General features: G+C 39.5%; 1 protein-coding gene across 1 annotated transcript in view; it reads right to left on the bottom strand.

The window, feature by feature from the left end:
* Positions 1–18744, bottom strand: part of LAMA3 (laminin subunit alpha 3) — a 107022-nt gene that overhangs the window by 25541 nt on the left and 62737 nt on the right. The window contains 10 exon segments of the mRNA XM_053985477.1: positions 26–177; positions 548–598; positions 3276–3382; positions 4765–4845; positions 6979–7012; positions 7015–7087; positions 10837–10950; positions 14664–14894; positions 15834–15917; positions 16873–16974. Coding sequence (XP_053841452.1) covers positions 26–177; positions 548–598; positions 3276–3382; positions 4765–4845; positions 6979–7012; positions 7015–7087; positions 10837–10950; positions 14664–14894; positions 15834–15917; positions 16873–16974 — 1029 coding nt within the window.

The raw sequence follows: 18744 nt of genomic DNA, 5'->3' as shown, positions 1-18744 counted from the left end.
CACTTTTCTGATCCTGTGTGCCTACCTTTAAGTCCTTGATGCGTGTTTCGAGGTCTCTCATCTGCTTCAGAGTGTGGGAACTTGCATGGACATTTTGCAGCTGAGACTTGATGAGCTGAAGCTCGTCACCTATTGTGCTCAAATCCTTCAGCAGTGTAATCACACAGCTGTCACAGGCTGGAGGGAGCAGTGGAAATCAATACATATCGTTGATATTTAACACAGAGAACATTTCACTGAACACATTTGGTGGAAAAGCTTTCAAACTTGTCACCTGGTGCTGCCAGAAGAACAAAGGCAACAACAAAGCCCGCAGCATCAAGGAAAGCGACTTAAGCCAGAAGTAAGGAGGAGGTTCCATTTACACCTGACTAGACAAGCACCTCTTTAATAATTTTTCCAAGTATCTGGTTGAATGTTTGCTTTTAAAACATTCATTACAGGATATCTCAGTCCTTTTTAAACTATGTCACCCTTAAAAGAGTTAGCAGTTTGTATTCAGAGCCAGCTGAAAGTAATCCAAGTGCAGTTCTATTTTATCACTTACAGTCACAATCTTCATTGGGATCCACATCTTTTGGTTCATTATTGAAACATTCTGAAATCACAAGAATGGCATTAGTAACCAAAGTCTCCTTATGGAAATACTACTGCATTTTTTTCCCTCACTTTTCATGTTTGGCAGCCATTAAAACATGATGCTGCCCTTTTATAAATCCATACCCACTGTGAATGAGCTGAAATGCTTAGATGGCTTGAGCATGCTCAGAACATTCAACTCCCACTAATGCCTTGATGAAAGCAACACCTTTTCCATCCCTCAAAGGAAACCTACTGTAATCCTACAACATATGCTACTTGGATAGGAGCAGGAGACCCTCTCACACCAAGTGTGCCAAATGTATTGCTAGAATTTGCCTAGAATAACACCACCAGGATTGGAGACAAGATTATATTGTTAAAGCACTTTACCCAGGACATAGGTTCAAACCCCTTTATCTACTTCAGTATCCAGGTTCAAACCACAGGTTCTGATTCCCCAAGGAATGTCTTACCCAAAAGGAACTGAGAAATATTTATGGCCTTCCTTCATGCCTGTCACAGCTTGCAAGATTAAGGTATTAATCAAGCTTGAGAGAAATCCACAGTGTGTGTGCATGGATGGAGGCAGTGTATATAAGACAAGGCAAGCACCTTGGACCAGAGATGCAGGTCATATGTGACAAACATTGCCCTCAGACTTTCCAACAAGCCTACACAGCTGACTTCCTGTCCAATGCACTCTTCTGTTAGGTTTTTACAAACCCTGTTATAAGAAGCTTAACAGTCTCCAGGTGCATGTGGAGTAACATCCTAGGATACTAACTTCTAGGATGCAGGAGAGGAACTGGCTCCTAAAAATGCCATCATATAGGACAGGAATCTCCCCATCTTGATGCCCAAGTTCCTTTTACAGGCTTGGTCCCACCGCCAAGCTCTCATCTCCTCTTGAAAATGAAAAGGGCCATGCATATTGGTCAAAGATTGAACCTGCTGACCTTGAAAGTATTTTCCAACCTTAATGATACTATGCCTTTTACTCTCTGGGAACAGGATGCACTCAGTATAGGCTGCCACTGTCAAGAGTACTCAACAGCTTGCAACTTGTGAGAGGATACAGTGATAAAATTGGACCTGAACTTTACCAGCAGCATGAAACAGCCTGGAACAAACTGCCTAGCTGTGCCATTTCCTTTGGCACTTGCACATTAAGTCATCGGGAAGTTAAATGGGATTGGTAGTGATCAGTGCTGCCAAAGGGAGACAAATCATAAATAATATGTTTTTAAGAGAATGAAAGAAATTCCTCCAAAATGCAAACATCTGCGCAGTTCCGTTGTTGTATAGTTCAGCTAACAGCAGGCACATTTCAGCTGTCACTGTGAAGTACCAATTAAATAAAACTATTATTACAGCTTGTGCACCAACAACATCAGCCAAGAAATGGTGACGTGCTGGCCAAGCGCCGAACATCACGCAAAAGGAACCTGCTAGAACATGATCACAAGAGGGACTTATTCCTAATGCAGAGAAAGAGACAGATGATCAGGAGGTGTAGTTGGAGGAAAACAAACTGGCTTGTTGAATTTTGCCCTATGGATTAGTTTGTCCTAGCAAACTGCTGCTTCAAAACAGAAAGGAATGATAAAACATCAAATACTGCTTGGATGTGTTCCATACAAGGTATAATAGAGATGTATTACTTCAATGATGAAATATGAAATGAGAACAAGCTATTGAAAAATTGCACCAGCTGCCAACAGCAGTTCACATCACCTGCTGTTTTTCTGATTTCTATGGCCAAGAAAAGACAATGGTCTCCTTGCAGTTACTAGACTAGACTGCGGGATGAACAGCACTGCAGAGAAATGAAGAGGATAGAAATATTTGGAGTTACTAGTTGGAAACTTCACTAACATATGAAGAAGAAAATCTGTCTACAGGGAAGGAAAAGTGAAATGTTATTGGTGAATGAAAATATGGGAGAATCAAGGACATTTCAGGAACAGTGGCCGCTGTGTTTCTGAATATAAAGGAGTATCCCAAGGGACTGAGGTGAATCAAGGTAAAGACACTCTGAGGAATGTAAGATCAGGCCCTTTACTTCAGAATTCTAATAGATAAAGCAAATATATGCTCATGGCATTATGTAAGAGCTTACCAGTAGTGAAGTACATGTGTGACTGATTCTGGGAAATTATGGATGTTTTAGCTAGAAGAGCAGTGTAGCAGGATTTATAAAAGAGCCTCCTGAGTCAGGTTCTAACTTCCACTGCAAATGCAGACAGCTTGGATACCCTAAGACGGCAGTGCCTAAGGCAGACTCTGAAGATTTCGCTAAACTGTGCCAAATACATTTTAAAAAGGCATTTTGAGGATGCTCAGTTTCCTAAATCCATAACACAGACTGGCAGGATATGATTTAAATCTGTCAGCAAAGGAACCATGGTATATTTAAACACAGCCATGAAACCAAACCAAAATAAAGTCAGCAGTATTTATGAAGGAAAATACGGGACAAAACTGTTTAGATGATTCAGGGACAGCCATTCTATTATCGCGGTGTTGTGTTTTTGGGAAATCTTACATTTTGTAAAAAATTATCTATATTTCTTGTAAGTCTAGATCTTTCTTTCAGTTCAGCTTATCCAAGTACCTTCCTTCTTTGCTTCCCAAAGAGAAAACAATGCTCCCTTCCATTCAGAACAATGCTCTATTCACAGGCCCTCACATACCTCCAGTCAGGTGGTCACAGCTAGCCAGCTGTCCATTATTATTACAGTTACATTTCTGACAGAAGCCTCCATATTTTTGTGGATTTCCAAAATATCCAGGAGCACAGCTAGATAAAGAGATACAAGTAATTTTTATTAAATTATTAAATAGTTGAAGTTAATTTTGTGAAATATATTTTCCCTTGAGATAAAAGCCCAGTTGTTCACCTGAAGAAACTTCCAAGAACTTTTGATTTCATGTCTTGACTTAGACAGAAAGAATATATTTTTGGTTTACAGTATCCTCTGCACTATGCTAAAAATATCTTTGTGAGTGCTAAAGAATTTTTTTCTAAAAATAAAAGAACTCCCACAGTGCTCTTGCAGGAATAATTCACTTAATCTGACAAGAATTTGACAAGGCTTAACCAAGCAAACCATACTATTCTGGCCTGTGATCCCACCAGAAAACACGTACTGAGGGGGATCACACTGCATGCACAGCTGAGATTTCAAACAGCAACAGCACTGAATGACATCATCACTCTTCTGCTTCATGACACCCTCTCTTGCCTCCTGCCAGCAAAGCAGTCTGTGTGACTGATTTCTATATATTTTAAAGGTAAAATATATTGTTCAGATGGGATACCTAACATTCCTAGAAGTCACTCTGTGGTAAGACCTATAGGGGTGATAATGCAGGATCAAAGGGCCATGATGAGCAGCTGAGGTACAGCTATACCTGAAGAGAAAATACCTATAACCCACAGATTAGACAAGGTTAAAGGCACCAGGCTTGGAGGACAAGAGCACGTCCTACTGCAGGTCCAGTCTTCAGATGTGACATCATGACTTATTAGCTTCAAATTTCTGAACCAGACAACACCACTCCATTACACTTCAGTTCTCTCTGGATTTGAAACTGAGTGAAATTGGTTCCCCTGCCTGTCTGAAACTGCCATGCTGTTCCTCTGTTGCTTTGCCAGACTGCTGCAATGTTCCAGCAAGAGATGGCTTCACACACTGGTGTGCGTAAGCTCCAACTGTGGAGCACACCAGGATGATTTGGGATGAAGGGTATGGTGCTAAATGTTACATGGTCGCTGTTTGATAAGACCATTGAGGCACCATCGTATACACTGGGGGAAAGGGGAAATTGTTTTTAACTTGAAAAGGGGCGAAACAAGAGGGAGTCATTATTACCAGAGTACAGGATGAGGCAAGGCATAGGGCACTTCAGCAAAGAGGCAGACACCTCTTTTCAGTAAAAATGGTGCAGTCAGTCCGTGGAGAATTGCTAACATTTCCCCAGGGAGCATTGGGTTTGTGACTGGAATTACACCATGGCACCACTCTTCAGCAGCTCTTCATGTAAATAGCTACTCCTTATGGACATGCATACTGTGCATAGGTGCATGTCCCTATGTCCACATGTGTCTGTCCCAATACAGGCATCCCTCCTTTTATCATGTCTCTCAAAACTCTTGGTTTTGAGAAACAGGCTACTCACCGTTCGCAACGAGCTCCAGTGTAGCCTTCTTTGCAGAGACACTGGACTTCTTCACCATTTGCCACACAGCCAGCTGCAAATCTTTGAGAAGAAGCAAAAATATTATTGTGAGCACATGATCAAATAGGTTTTACACTCTAGAGGTTCAGTTTAATGACTTTCAGATTGAAAAGTTTTTACATCACCAAATTACTTCTCAGCTAATTTAATTGCCTCTAGATAATTTACCGTGACTAATTCTTTGAAGTTTCATATTTTTTGTGCAAATCATTTCCTTAGACTCAAAAAATTGTAATTTCCTGGCTCTATAGACTGAGTATAATAGTTCACTACCCAAAGGAATTCCTAAAATAAACCTTAATAGTGATGTCATAAAACAAGTCTGGGTAGATATTTTATCTTAGTAGGCAAGAACCAATAGCCTGTGCTAGACAACATTTCCTCATGTTTGTACCTTTCCTTTCCTTTCCTTTCCTTTCCTTTCCTTTCCTTTCCTTTCCTTTCCTTTCCTTTCCTTTTCCTTTCCTTTCCTTTCCTTTCCTTTCCTTTCCTTTCCTTTCCTTTCCTTTCCTTTCCTTTCCTTTCCTTTCCTTTCCTTTCCTTTCCTTTCCTTTCCTTTCCTTTTCCTTTCCTTTCCTTTCCTTTCCTTTCCTTTCCTTTCCTTTCCTTTCCTTTTCCTTTCCTTTCCTTTCCTTTCTTTCCTTTCCTTTCCTTTCTTTCCTTTCCTTTCCTTTCCTTTCCTTTCCTTTCCTTTCCTTTCCTTTCCTTTCCTTTCCTTTCCTTTCCTTTCTTTCCTTTCCTTTCCTTTCCTTTTTCTTTGGATGAGAACATTAAAGGATATTTTTTATGTAGCTGATGTTGTTTAGGGGTTTTTTAACCAAGGCAAAGTAGAGTTGTGCACAGTTTTTGGGATCCCAAGAATCTGGTTAACAAAATGAACTTTTTTCTCTGCTCTTTCAAGGAGATTTGTCTAGATTCAAAGTTCAGTGTTTGTGAAGGAGAAGGCAGGAGGTGAAGCAGAGCGATGTTTGCTATTTTTATTTTTTCATCTATGAACAGTTGGATTAAGCAAGTCTGTGTATCAGACAGAGGTCTGCACTAAGAACTACTGGAATTTGACTAGATGGAAAATTGTCAACTCCAGTATTGCTAGGTGGGGAGCATTTCCTACGTCAAGAATGATATTCGCCACCCTAATCTGCAGTTATGAATCTGCAAAGGTTTATGGTCTCCCTAGATAATTCAGAACTCTGAAAGCAAATGATGACTAAAAACATGTTCAGTCAGCCTTAGGCAAGCACCTGCAGAAGAGGCTGTCAAAACAGATCTATCAGAGAGTTCTCTGATAAATTATAAGCCTGTCTATTGTCTGATGGTGTAAATCTCTTACTTAAGGTTACGGTGGTGTGTGCTAATGCACCTGGCAAATACCATGTAGCGCCTTTAGCAATTTATAGCTTAGGGTTTGTTTGGTTTTTTTTAAATTTGATTTTATTTACCATGGTTTAGAAGCGACCGATGATGACAATCTGGCTAAACATACCATGCATTTAAAATGCAATTAAGCTGCCCAGTTTTAAGAGCCTGGCAACCTTATTAGATACAAGTAAGGTTCATTTTTTCACTTTCATCTCAGTATGTTTGCACTTCAAACAGAACTTTGACAGGAAAAGCAATCATACTCTTTTAGAGTTCTAGATATGTACTTAATACTTTAAATGCTTTTATATTATTTTGGCATCCTAACAATTTTTCTGCATTCCTATAAAAGGCTTGTTTCACTGTTTTCTCTTATCTCCTAGCCAGATTAATGGTGCTAAACATCTTGCATTCCAGTAAAAAAGAAGGATTCTGGATATGCCCAGTAAGGGAAAAGACCTCATTGTATATTTCTCACTATGAAGGAAGTAATGGTGGTTTTGGAAAAAAGCCCACTTTTACTGTCTGGGCTCCCCAAGGCTATGAGCAGTGTGCCTCTGAAGTTCAGGGTCTGAATGAGAATTGGAAACTCAGCTTATTAAAAAAGGCAATGCTGTGAGACAGACCACCAAGCTCTCAATATGAGAACGGAGAAGAAGATAATTATATTCCTATGGTAGAAGAGTTTGGATTTTGGGATTTTTTTTCTCTCTCCCTCTTCTTCTTTTTTTTTTTTTTTTTTTCCTTTTTCTTCTTCCCTCGCTGCTTGATTCTTCTTACAAGCTTTTACTGTACCTGTTTGTATATGGGCAAGGGCATTCCCGGCAGGACCTTGAGTGGCATCTCCGAAATAACCATCTTTACAGTGCTCACATTTCTCCCCAGCAGTATTATACTGGCAGTCCTTGGAAAGGAAACAAGCAAGACATTTAGCAGTGCTTTATCACTCAATATGGCTTTACTATTATTTTTTAAAATACAGTCTATTTACTCAGAGAATATGTTCTTTTTCTTCCATATAATCAAGCATTTATTGCCAAACTGCCTTCACAACCAGGATAGAACAGTTTCAGTCCATTTTCTAACTGTAAAAAGCACAATTTCCTCCCTCTTGTGGAAAAGCAACGGATAAAAAAGTTGAATTTAAAAGTTGAAATTAAACATAAAATAAGTTGAAATGAAACGTATTTTAAAAGAAACTCAACCAGATTCATAGTTAGTAAAGGAGCATTCCATTAATGCTCTCTCTCTGTCTTCATATTACAATTGAAAGTCACTACATTTATATAAAACTTTAAATTTTTCATCTTAACACTACTTAGAAGACAAATACAATCTAAAAGCATGCAATTGACTCCAAGTACATTTCTTTAAAAATCTCATTTAAAATAAATGTATTTATCATAAATAAATACAAAAAATGTTTCTCTTAGTAGATTCAGACTAGAATTGAATTTCATGTAGTTTCTCCAGTGTATGTGTTGTATTTTTCTGTAGTAACCGGAATAAATAATAGAAAGCAAATGCTAAGTATATAATTGAAACTGATGCAGCTAAGCCCCTTTTCTCATGATAAAATTGTTGGGAATTGTATCTTAGTTTAGAAAAATTCTTAATTCTAGTGCTGTCTAATTGTCAGCACTAGAATAAGGAACAGAATAAGGAAGTTGTCTTTGCATTACCTAAAGTGTTGCTAATTTAAAATAGAAGTTGTTCAAATACATAAGCAGCATAAAAATACATAAGCAGCCATAAGAAAAATATCGAATGCCTAACAGTCGAGAGGCATTCACACTCTGAAGTTCTACAACTGTTTGTCTTCTGTGGAACAGACTGATTAAATGTCCCACAGAGCTGAAGGCTTACTAACAGAGCAAAAGATGGAAAAAAGAAAGCAGGAAAACGGCTGGAAGCAGTCACTGAGCAAACTCTGCTTCCATTTCAGGGACCTCGATGGCTCAGGGCTATGTTTGAAGACCCTACTACCATGACTGGCAGAAGAGGGGCGTTTTTCCCTGCAAATGAGAAATAGCTCTGTCTCTTCCATCTCCTCTAAAATTCCATTCTCCTTCACATTTCTTCACACCAGATTCCCTCAACCATGAGCTCTTCCCTCAGGTGGTAACCCCTAATTTGATTTCATTTTGGTTAAAGAACTATATCTGTGGCTCATTGATAAAAAGTTCTGGTTCTGGGAAAGAACAGGAGAAGCTCCAATTCCCATATGAGCCATTTGACATGAAGTTAAACACCAAGTATCACAAAGGCACTATATATGCAAAAGAAACCATTTTAAAATGTGGCTTCTATAAAAGCTGGTGCATATGTTCCTGCAAAAGCCTAATGGAAAATTCAGACTGTTTCTGAAAAATTACTGTCAATTTTCATAATACTGAATAATAAATTCAACTGCAAAAGAGTAAAAGAGATGTTTTCAAAATATGTGTGCTGGTTTCATCTTAGAGCAACCTCCTCCCACAAGTTTATCTCCTGGCTTTTTGTTTTGCTCACTCTGTCTATAGAAACTGAAGCAATTCTGTAATTGCAAAGAAAAGTATCAGCTATTTCACATATAAGCCACCCTGAACGCGCCATGCTGCTCCTCTAGCTACATGGCATATAAAAGTTGAAGCTCCCTAGGCACAGTGCAATGAAGCCAGAGCAGCAACTCCCTCATGGGTCTTCCTTCAAGTTTTACAGGGTCAGAGATACCCCTGGAGTCACAGCATCTCCAAACTATCAAGTATGGCAAACCCTAAAGGAAAACTTCCAGCTGACTCCATATGCACCCATATGGTACCAGACAGTCGGAGCAGTGTGTCAGGGCCACAGCAGAGCCACTGAGGTCACGCCAAACATGTGGGGCTCCGTGACATGAAGCAACACGCCATGGGATAAGCAAGTCTCGGCACCATGCTGCTGCTGAGGGAATGTGCCTTCCAGGAGAAAGGGCAGGGACCACGAGGACACAAAGCCTGATTAATGGCAAAGAAATGCTTTTTCCCTTCACATGAGAACCAAGGTCTTCATTCTTCTCCACCTCCCCCTGCCCTCCATTGTTCCCCTCTTCCAGCAGCACTCCTCTCCTTCCAGCAGCATGCAGCAGTGGGAGAGCGACTGCCTGAGCCAGGGAGGGCTGTGCTGCTGCACAGGGGAAGGAGCCAGCCTGTGCTTAGCCTCCCTCACAAATCCACCTCTGGAGGTGGTCACTGGAAGGACACTGACAAATGCAGGTACTCAGGTCTGGGGCTCCAAGTGAGGAGCAGGAAGCCAAGTGAACAAGCTTTGCACTTTGGATGTGGAACTTGATGGCTCCACAGTGGGAAGCCTCCTTATCTTCTCTGCATCACATCAAGTTTTTGTCCCATGGCTCCTCTACGGAGAGACAAACTTGCTCTTGGTTGGGCGGAAGTTCATGATGGATATAAAGGCCCTCAGGGCTTTCATTTTTCACCACATTATTCTGGATGACTTTGCCTGCCTGGGACCAAGGGCTCATTTAGCTCTATCTGTCTGAAAGTTAATCCAGCTGTGAGAAGAATGGGATAAAGAAAAACCTAGATCACATACTTCATGAGGTGAAAGTAAAATTTGCCTTCATAATTCTAATCTGAAGTGAAACTTCTTGATATTTCTTGCTGTGCAGCAGCACTTTCCTGTCACGGCCTGCCCTGCCCCTCCAAAGCAGCAGCCTGTAAGTCATCTCCCAGAATGTGCTGGTTTGGTTTATAGTTTCCATTAAAGCAACATGGTTGGTTGAAACAAAGCCGGGGAGAATGACATAACATGCAGGAATGCACCGCAGGCAGAATGGATGCACTGTGAAGAAGGAAAAAGTAACAGAAAAGACAGACCATGAAAGATGTTGGAAAGGTTCTCGTTTGCACAGTAAATGAAAAATTAGTAAAATATTTTGAAGGGGGAATTTTTCAGGACAAACTATTCACAGAAGCATCGTGGATATACACTGGAGAAGTACAGTCAGCCAAGTGTCACACTTCCATTGCTGAGGGCTGATCCAGTCCCATGGGGCTGCTTTGGGTTTAATATAGAGTAGCAGGGAGCAAAATCTACCCCATCACAGCTTCTGTAACAGCTGAAATCTTCTAGTTAATCTAACTTCTATTACTTTCATTTAATCTTATTTAATTCAATATTTTTAACCCATCTAGCTGTAGACTATGATTAGTGGAGATGCACTGAAGCTGATTAAACAAGATTCTGCAAAGCCCTATGCTATACATGAATGTGCTGTTTGTCATCGTTATACAAACACATCCTCTTACATTTTTATAAAGCTCAAGACTGCATATGCCAGGATAAGACCCAGGTTTGTTATAAATGACTACAAATGTTTCCTTATGTACAAGTTTGGTGACTTTTGTAACCAGGTTCTAACAAAAATTACAGGGGAAAGAAAGAAATTAAGACAAGGACACAAATTATTCCAATCAACCACAGTTACATTAAATGTACATTTAAGTGTACACATCTTATGCTCACTAACAATATAAAATTTAGAGAATGAGACATAAAAGGATTATTCTTAGTTGCTTGAAATTTAATAATACTGTATGGTCCATAATGCAGTAAGATAAATGTTTTTTCCTCCTTTTCTTCCCATTAATTTACTGAATGGTACTAATTACTTACAATACATGTTCCAGTACCATCTTGACATCTATTTGAATTTCCATTGCAGTTGCAGGGCACACAGCGTCCAGCAAATATTCCTTTGTTCTCGCGATAAAATCCAATGCCGCACTCCTGGACATCAAGAAGAAAGAAAAAAAATTGGTGAGCATCGGTAGAAAGTTTTACATGTTACAGGAAGTGTATTTTGAAAATGTTTTCCATTTCCTAGGAGTAGTGAAGGCGTGAATTTCCTTTCAAGCTCTCCTAAGCTCATAATGTTGTTTAAGTTTTTAATTGCAGTAACTAGCAATTAATGGAGATGAAGAAGTTTCATCTGAACCCTGTGCTTTAGACACTTTGACAGTGATGATTTAACAATTTTGACTCTTAGAGAAAAAAAAAAAACCTTAGAGAAAAACACATTTCCTGTGGCTACATACAAAGGTGTAGAATATGATTTCTAAACCACAGAAAAATGCTTGAGTATGAGAACACTGTAGTGTGAATCTAAAGAAGAGCACCTGGAAATCTCACCACTAATTAGTGGTTATATCTTGATAATAATTTCACTAGAGTGTATTCCTTGGAAACAATTCTGGATACCTTTTACATATATTCATCATGACTTCCACAATTTAGTCTACCAAGAGCTAAAGCCACACCTAGACATAGCTAGGTGATGTAACAAAACATACAGTGGTCTAGTTTCTAAGTACAGGCTTGCCCTGGAGACTGGAGAAGCATGAGAAGAATGTTCCAGCTATTGAGGGCACAGGAGCAGGAGCACAGCCTGTCAGACCACAGCTGGATTTAAACAAGGAGCTGAACCAGAGGGACATTCTGAATGAAGAAAGAGACATCAAGTTTGCTCGCCTACAGCAGGGAGGTAGTAACTAATATGTTAAAACCAGGCTCTTGCTTGGCATGAGCAGGGAAATGAAGCCCTTCTGCATACAGATCAAGAATTCACACCCATCTTCTCCTGGAATACTCTAGGCACACCAACCACACTAAAAATGACTGGACATCAGTCTGTCCTTCCTATTCTGTAGCTCTTTTCCCCTAGGAACTAATCTGGTGTCGTGCAAGGAGGATCAAAGGCTTACAGAAGCGGGGAGAAAGCCGTGCTCCCCACGAAGCCAGCACCTCCCAGGTTCCTGCCTCCAGCAATGTTCTTGTGAGCTGCACCTATGCCTTGCCTCTGCCTCACGGGCAGGGGCTGGTCCCAACAACACACAGAAAACAAGTGATAGTTGAACTCTAAAGCCATAAATCTTTCCTCATAGTAAGTACACCACCAAGACTGATGGAACCAATCTGAAGAGCAAAGGGTCTGTGGGACTGTGTCACAAATCACATTCCAGTGGCTGGAGGCATAAGCATTTATGCAGAGGCAGGATTAACCAGAGAATTTTTCAATGATAGAACTACCACAGGGGAAAAAAATAGTCATCTCTCACAAAGCAGATTCCAAAAGGAGTATCGAATTACTGCTGTTGAAACAACAATCACTACTGGCACCTTTGCCTTTTCTACATGTAGGATAATTGAGAAAAAAAAAAAAAAAAAAAAAAAGAAGCATGCAAAATACTAATACCATCAACAGCTTTGAATACTGACTTCAGTGTGAGCAAGGACTAAATTTAGAATAGAGAGTTGAAGTTTTTTAGACACTTTTTTTAAAGGGTGAGTATTTTCACTGAACAACAGGGAGTCAATATACACAGCTTCGGAAGAAACCAGGGCCTGAAATACATTAAACAGCATGACTAAGTAAAATATATGATCTAATACATATACATTTTATTTACTTAAAGTCTCTTTTTGGAGAGAAAAATAAATCAGGCATTTAAAAAATACATCTAATTGCATTTGGAAAAAAATCTGTACAGTCTTTTGTTTTTCTATTTATGCTGTCTTTAAAATGACACATTTGGAGTACGTGGGCACATTGTTTTTGAAGTAGCATTTGTGATTCCACACAAATGATAAATTGATTCCACATGAAGATAAAGCTCCAGGCACTTTCAAGTGCTTTTTAGGATTATTGCTTTCAAGTAAACAGCAATTTAAAACAAACCTCTTGTACACAATTTTGTTAGTAAAGTACTTTGAGACAAAAGATTAATCTTCTAATTACTTCTATATTAAGTAATATAGAAGTTGTTACCAAATCAGTTCATTTAAAAACAAAGTGAAAGAAGGAAGGAAGGGAGGAAGAAAAAATGAGCAGATTACCTCTTTTGGATAAAAATCCATTTGAACTTGTTGCCACTGACTCCTCTCCAGAAGGTGGGGATTATAGAGTTTCTGCTGTATATCTTGTGCTAGACAATGCCCAAGGGACACTAAAGTGACAACCAGCCATCCTACATTTCTTGGCCTCTGTGCTTGGGCCATCATTTTACTTTGGCTCCCCTGTGAACATTCGCTGCTCTCCCTTCGGTGCTCACTGCTCTTTCTTATTACGCCCCCTTCTTCTCCAGCTTCTGACTCAGATTAATGAGGTTCTGGGCCAGGATGGGCCCCACCTTTAAACTTTATCCGTGAGTCAAGTCGCTCAGCACACAGCACAGTTCCTGAGGTTAACAAGTAACTCTGCAGTTCCTGTAGCTCAATATATACCTAAGTCGGGGTGTGGCAGGCATCACCTCCTCCCCACCTAAGGCAGCCAGACAGAGCTTGGTGATTAGAGCAGTAAATCACTGCCTGAGTAATGCTGCATAAACATACAGGGCTTACAAACTTCCCCGTGAGTGTCTTGATCACTTCCTTTGGCTTTTTATTTTCACCAGGTTACATAAAAAGCCCCCCAAAAGCTTAGTTAAACCAAGGCAGCATGTTGAAAGCAATGGGATGGCAGTAGAATTTTCAGTCAATGCTCATAAATTTGTGTGTGGCACCCAGCAACAGAAGTGTGAAAAAATCAAAAATATTTCCAAAATGATTACTCTGTAGATGATGAATTAGCTGTCCTGAGCAGTGGATGCATGCACAAAATGTAAGCCAGCCATACATGGTTTTGTTCAGTCTCTCTGCAGATGCTCCAGCCTGGATATTATTCATTCATTCTCAATTCAAAAAGCTTTTGCAAGGTTAGTACAGCAATTGCTACTTTATGGCAATGCTCAACCATTTTCTGAGAGTAATTCCTCATATTTTGTGCACTTTGTACACTGCTTATCTCTCTGGTGCTTTATTCTGCTGCATTGGGTGCTTACACATGGCAACAGCAAAGCTCTAAAGTGACAAGCAAAAGAATTACAGCTACAGGAACTGCATCAGGGACAGGATATATAGCTGTAGTGCCAATCTTCGGCTAACAGTATTATTTTGCCAAGTCTATGCTATCTTTCATAAACATATCTCCAAATATTTTTTGCAAATATGTTAATTTCAGATTTCACATGTTTTTCTACACAAATAGGATCCTGAATTATCTGGATTCAGGCTACTTCCCTTGGACCCTGCTAAAATAAGAAACACCAGGAATCTTCTCTACTGTGTATGGTCTCACAGACTTCAATTAAGTAAATTCTGACCTTCTCTCCAGTAAAGTAAGAGATTATTCAGCCTCTCAGAGGGCATCATAGAAGAATCCCTCTTTATAGTGCCGTACATATGCAAAATTGCGTTTGCAGCTCCATAAAAGCAGTCACAAGTAGAATAACCCCACAGTGCTTCTCAGACGGTGAAAACACTTGAGCCATTGAAAGTGCACAGGCTTACAGGAAGCACACTTAATTACTTTAACTACCATCCTGCTCTTCTAACTAAGCCAGTATGTATAGCTGTAGGCAAAAGACAGAAGGTAACGGCACAGTACGGAGGCGAACGTTTCCTACCTGGCATGAGTCACCGGCGTACTCCGGCGGGCAGGCGCACACCTCCACGCTGTGCGCGATGCTGCCGCTGCCCTCGCCGGTGGCTTCTTCCAGCCCGACCTCCCCAAGCGTCAGGCGCTGAGTCTCCGTGAAGTACAGGGCCCGGATGTGCAAGCCATCCAGCCTGGACAGGATTGTCATCAGCTCTTCTCGGGATACCAGCTCACCGCTGCTGGCGTGCCTGAAGCTGCCCTGCACATTGAGGGGTACAAAATGAGCACAGCGCTGCAGCTGCTTGAAAGAGTAGCTTCAAAGAAGACCAGAGGACAGAAAACACGAGAAAACACCCATGGAGCAGACTTGTTTAGTGCCAACTGGTGTGGGGTAATAAGAGTCCAGGAGAGTAGACACATAGTGTGTGTGAAAAAGAATAATGAGCATAAAGAAAGGGATGTAGCTTTGACTGTGCAAGGTAAGTATGGCTTTGAGGTATTAAAAAGTGAAGAAGCCTGTCGCTTCTTCGTCAGTCATCCAAATTTCTTTGAGATATCACCCACCAAACCATAAAAATGTCAAGGAAAATGCTGTTGTTTTTAAAGAGTAAGTGAAAGTCCTAGAAATCAAATCTTTCAGGGCTTTCTTGCTGCTAATAAACACATCATTGTTGAAAATGGAATTTGTCTTGAAGAAACACCTTGTTTGCCTGCATATGAAATAAATTACCCAGTTCAACCTTCTGAGCACAGGTTTAGGTAGGAATAATCCCTGCTGAATTCACCTACTTGAATGTTTAGAATGCACCCCATTCTAAACTAGAACCTAGACACCAAGGAAAACAGATAACAATTCATTCCATCCCTATTAAGTACAGTCTGTGGCTGCAATGAATCACTTTCTATTGAGGACTGATTCAGCATTACTCCATTGGCCCTGGAGGGAATGCTAAGGGCTACATTGGACAAGATGCCCAACCCAGAGGTGCTAAAAATTGGGTGTCATGAACCAGAACCCAGGTTCAATATGGCAGTAAAGAGAGATAAAAAATGTTCTTTAAATTTAAAGTCTAGAGTGTTTAAGTTTATATTCCTCACCGTTACCAAGTATTTGGTACTTCTGCACATATTCTGAATGTGTGTGTTTTTATGTGACTCTGGAAGGAAAAGAGAAGGCTATTCCTTTTTCAGTTCTTACCTCAACCAGCTGCACTCGGCCATAATATTGACGATCAGGCAGTGGGTTGTTGGGATCCATATAAACAACTTCCATTTGTTGGCCCTATGTGAGAATGAGGATATAAAATTGCTGTTCCACTACTTGTTATGGGAAAGTGTTCAGATGTAATAAAATTTGGTGAAGCATGTTAATCCTGTTGTTTGGGGGATTAAAACTGAGTAATACTAGGAACACTGTACGTCTTTTTCTCAGGAAAGTGGTATAGTGAGCACTGTGTTCTGGTGCCAGCAGGGTTTTCACTGCTTTTGCATATTAACAATCTTGCTTTCGAGTAAAACATCAAGAGAATTAAATTAATGCTGATCAACTTTCAGAGGAACTAGTTATTGCCTTAGAATAAAAATGGTTTTGCATTTTGAAACACTCTTCTTTGCATCCTGGTGCACCAGCAACTATGGGTATTATGGTAGCAGTTTATGAGGTACATTTCCCAATAAGAATCTTAAGAGTATTTAATTGGTATTTCTGATGGTATGAGGAAACAAAACATCCCCTTGAGAATCTCAACAGTTAAAGATTTAAATTTTGGCTCTAAAGTGGTTAAATTAAAAACCTGTCAACCTAAATTGCATTTTTATTTCAGTCCCTTGAAGTCTTATAATTATGCTTAGTTTTATGCTGAAAAAAAATCTCACAGAAAATGAGATTAATTACTCATAAAATCCAGGGCATCTTTTGCAGAAATGAGGCCATACTTGTTGACAAGCGTGAAAGGCATTGATTATTTTTTTTTCCCACAAGCATATTCTACAGAGAAAATCCTGGTTTATCTTTTTACTTGCTTTGCAAATCAGTTATGCTTAATAATATGTTACTTTGGCAACAGAGACAGGTGTGTTGATGCCTTTGAGTAAAATGAAGTAAAATCACTTTTATAGAAATAGTTAATGGCTTTAATAGTACACTATATGAGCAAAATTTCCCGTAGTTGTTAAGTAAGATAAAAATCATGGTATTTGTATTGCTTATAAGAAAAAAATAGTATTTTAAAGCTTACTGTCAGTCGTATATCAGGTTTCTTATCCAGAAGAACCATGCCCTCGCTAGGTAGGCCAAAAGATTTCACTTGGTAACTTAGGAAGCCACCATATGAAGAAAGCTGTAACAAGATGCACAACACCAGAGATACTTTACTGCACTATTGCTTGATATTAAGTAAATTTTTATTCCAGTTTGTCTCATCTTCCAGCACTATAAATAACATATTTACTCTTTCTTATTTAGAAAAAATATGAAAATGTTGCTTTTTTTGGAAGAAGTTACTTTCTATTTTGCTTACTGAGCGTATCTGACAGATGAGCAGGTAATGTTTTCTGAAAGGTTACCTGCATCATGGGTTTTTTTTTCATACTTGGGTTCACACCACCCATGTTGTGGAGAAATCACGTGGTTACATGAATATTGTTCTTTCCCTGACTGTACAGAGCAGATTTGGTGTATCAAGAACAGACATCAAACTGACAGTGAAAGTGGTGGTGACCTCATAAATAGCCATGGATGAAAAGAAGGCAGACTAAGCATGTTTGAAGCCAGCATTTTCTAAACTTACTGCAAACATGAATCCAATCAGGATTCTTTTCCTCTACCTTCAGGACAAGACTTCTAATGCTCAGGTATCAGCTCTGTTGTAAGCAGACTGTGCCAGTAGGCTGAGCTGAAATCAGCTACAGGTGACCACAGGTGGCCTCAAACCCAACAGAACACGGGGCTGCTTTCCAGAACAGACAGAGACAAGTGTGGTTGAATCACCTGACGAACGCAGCACATCCCTGGGTGCTGTGTGAGGGACTCACTACAAAACAGTCTGGGAGCAAAGGAAGCTCCAGGCACAGCCTAGATAGGTTTTGTTCCAAGAAGAGCCTCAAAGGAAGGTTTGTGGGTACCAGGTGAAATCAGGCATTTTGCCATGGATGTCCTATTTTGGTTTGCACCTTTCTCATTTGCCTTTACACCTTATCCTTGGTTTTGCCATGGAAGAACTGCTTTGTCAGGTTCTGTTCTTCGACAGGTAAGCACCAGCGTTCGCTCTACCCCTCTGCATATCTTTGATGAATTACAAACAAAATACTGACATCTCAACACTATATTTGTTCCATGGATCACAGGCCCATAATTAATGCTATTCTCCTTACCCAACTGCATTTTCAAAAGCATAATTTGGAACACTGGCTATAGTTTGTCAACACAATCAAATCACTCTGTATAAATGAATTCTTTAAAAAAAAATAAGGAAATTCAAATTAGAGTTGATTTCCTATTTAACATGTTTCAGAACTGCATCATTTGAGAGGCTGTTAAATTACTTTTTCAATTGTTTTTTTTAATAGGACAATATCGATGTTACAAACTAACCTCTCTATTCTGTAGCACAGTATTTATTTTCTAATGTCAAAAATGGTCTGTTAAATAGAATGTTAAAACATGAAAGAAAATGGGGACAATGTTATCTGAATTTCTCAATTACTCTTAGTTTCTGTACTGCTACAGATTATATATTTGATTTCTTTAACTTTGTAAACAAAAGACAGAGAGAGCAAAGAAAATATACTCTGCTAAATATAAATGTTCCAGTGGAACCAGTTTAAAGGTTTCAGATAATGGAAAATAGTATTTATACCCTCATCATAAAGAAAAATAGCTGAAGTGATCTTGTTCATATTTTCCAAAAGAGATGCTATCACTGGAAGCAGACCAAACCCTGACATTTTCAAAACACAATAACATGAATAATTGGTAAATTTTTGAACTTGTAAACTCACAGCTAGATATCATTTTGGTGTGACTTTCATTACTGCAGTATTGCCTGTGCTAAAATATACACTCATACAGAGTGTGCAGCAAAAGCAGAACCCAAATTATAACTATTTTA

This window comes from Vidua macroura, chromosome 1 (genome assembly GCF_024509145.1).
Source record: "Vidua macroura isolate BioBank_ID:100142 chromosome 1, ASM2450914v1, whole genome shotgun sequence".
In the NCBI taxonomy this organism is placed as follows: Eukaryota; Metazoa; Chordata; class Aves; order Passeriformes; family Viduidae; genus Vidua; species Vidua macroura.
The sequence above is the reverse complement of the archived record's forward strand: the minus strand, read 5'-3'. Positions and strand labels throughout refer to the sequence as shown.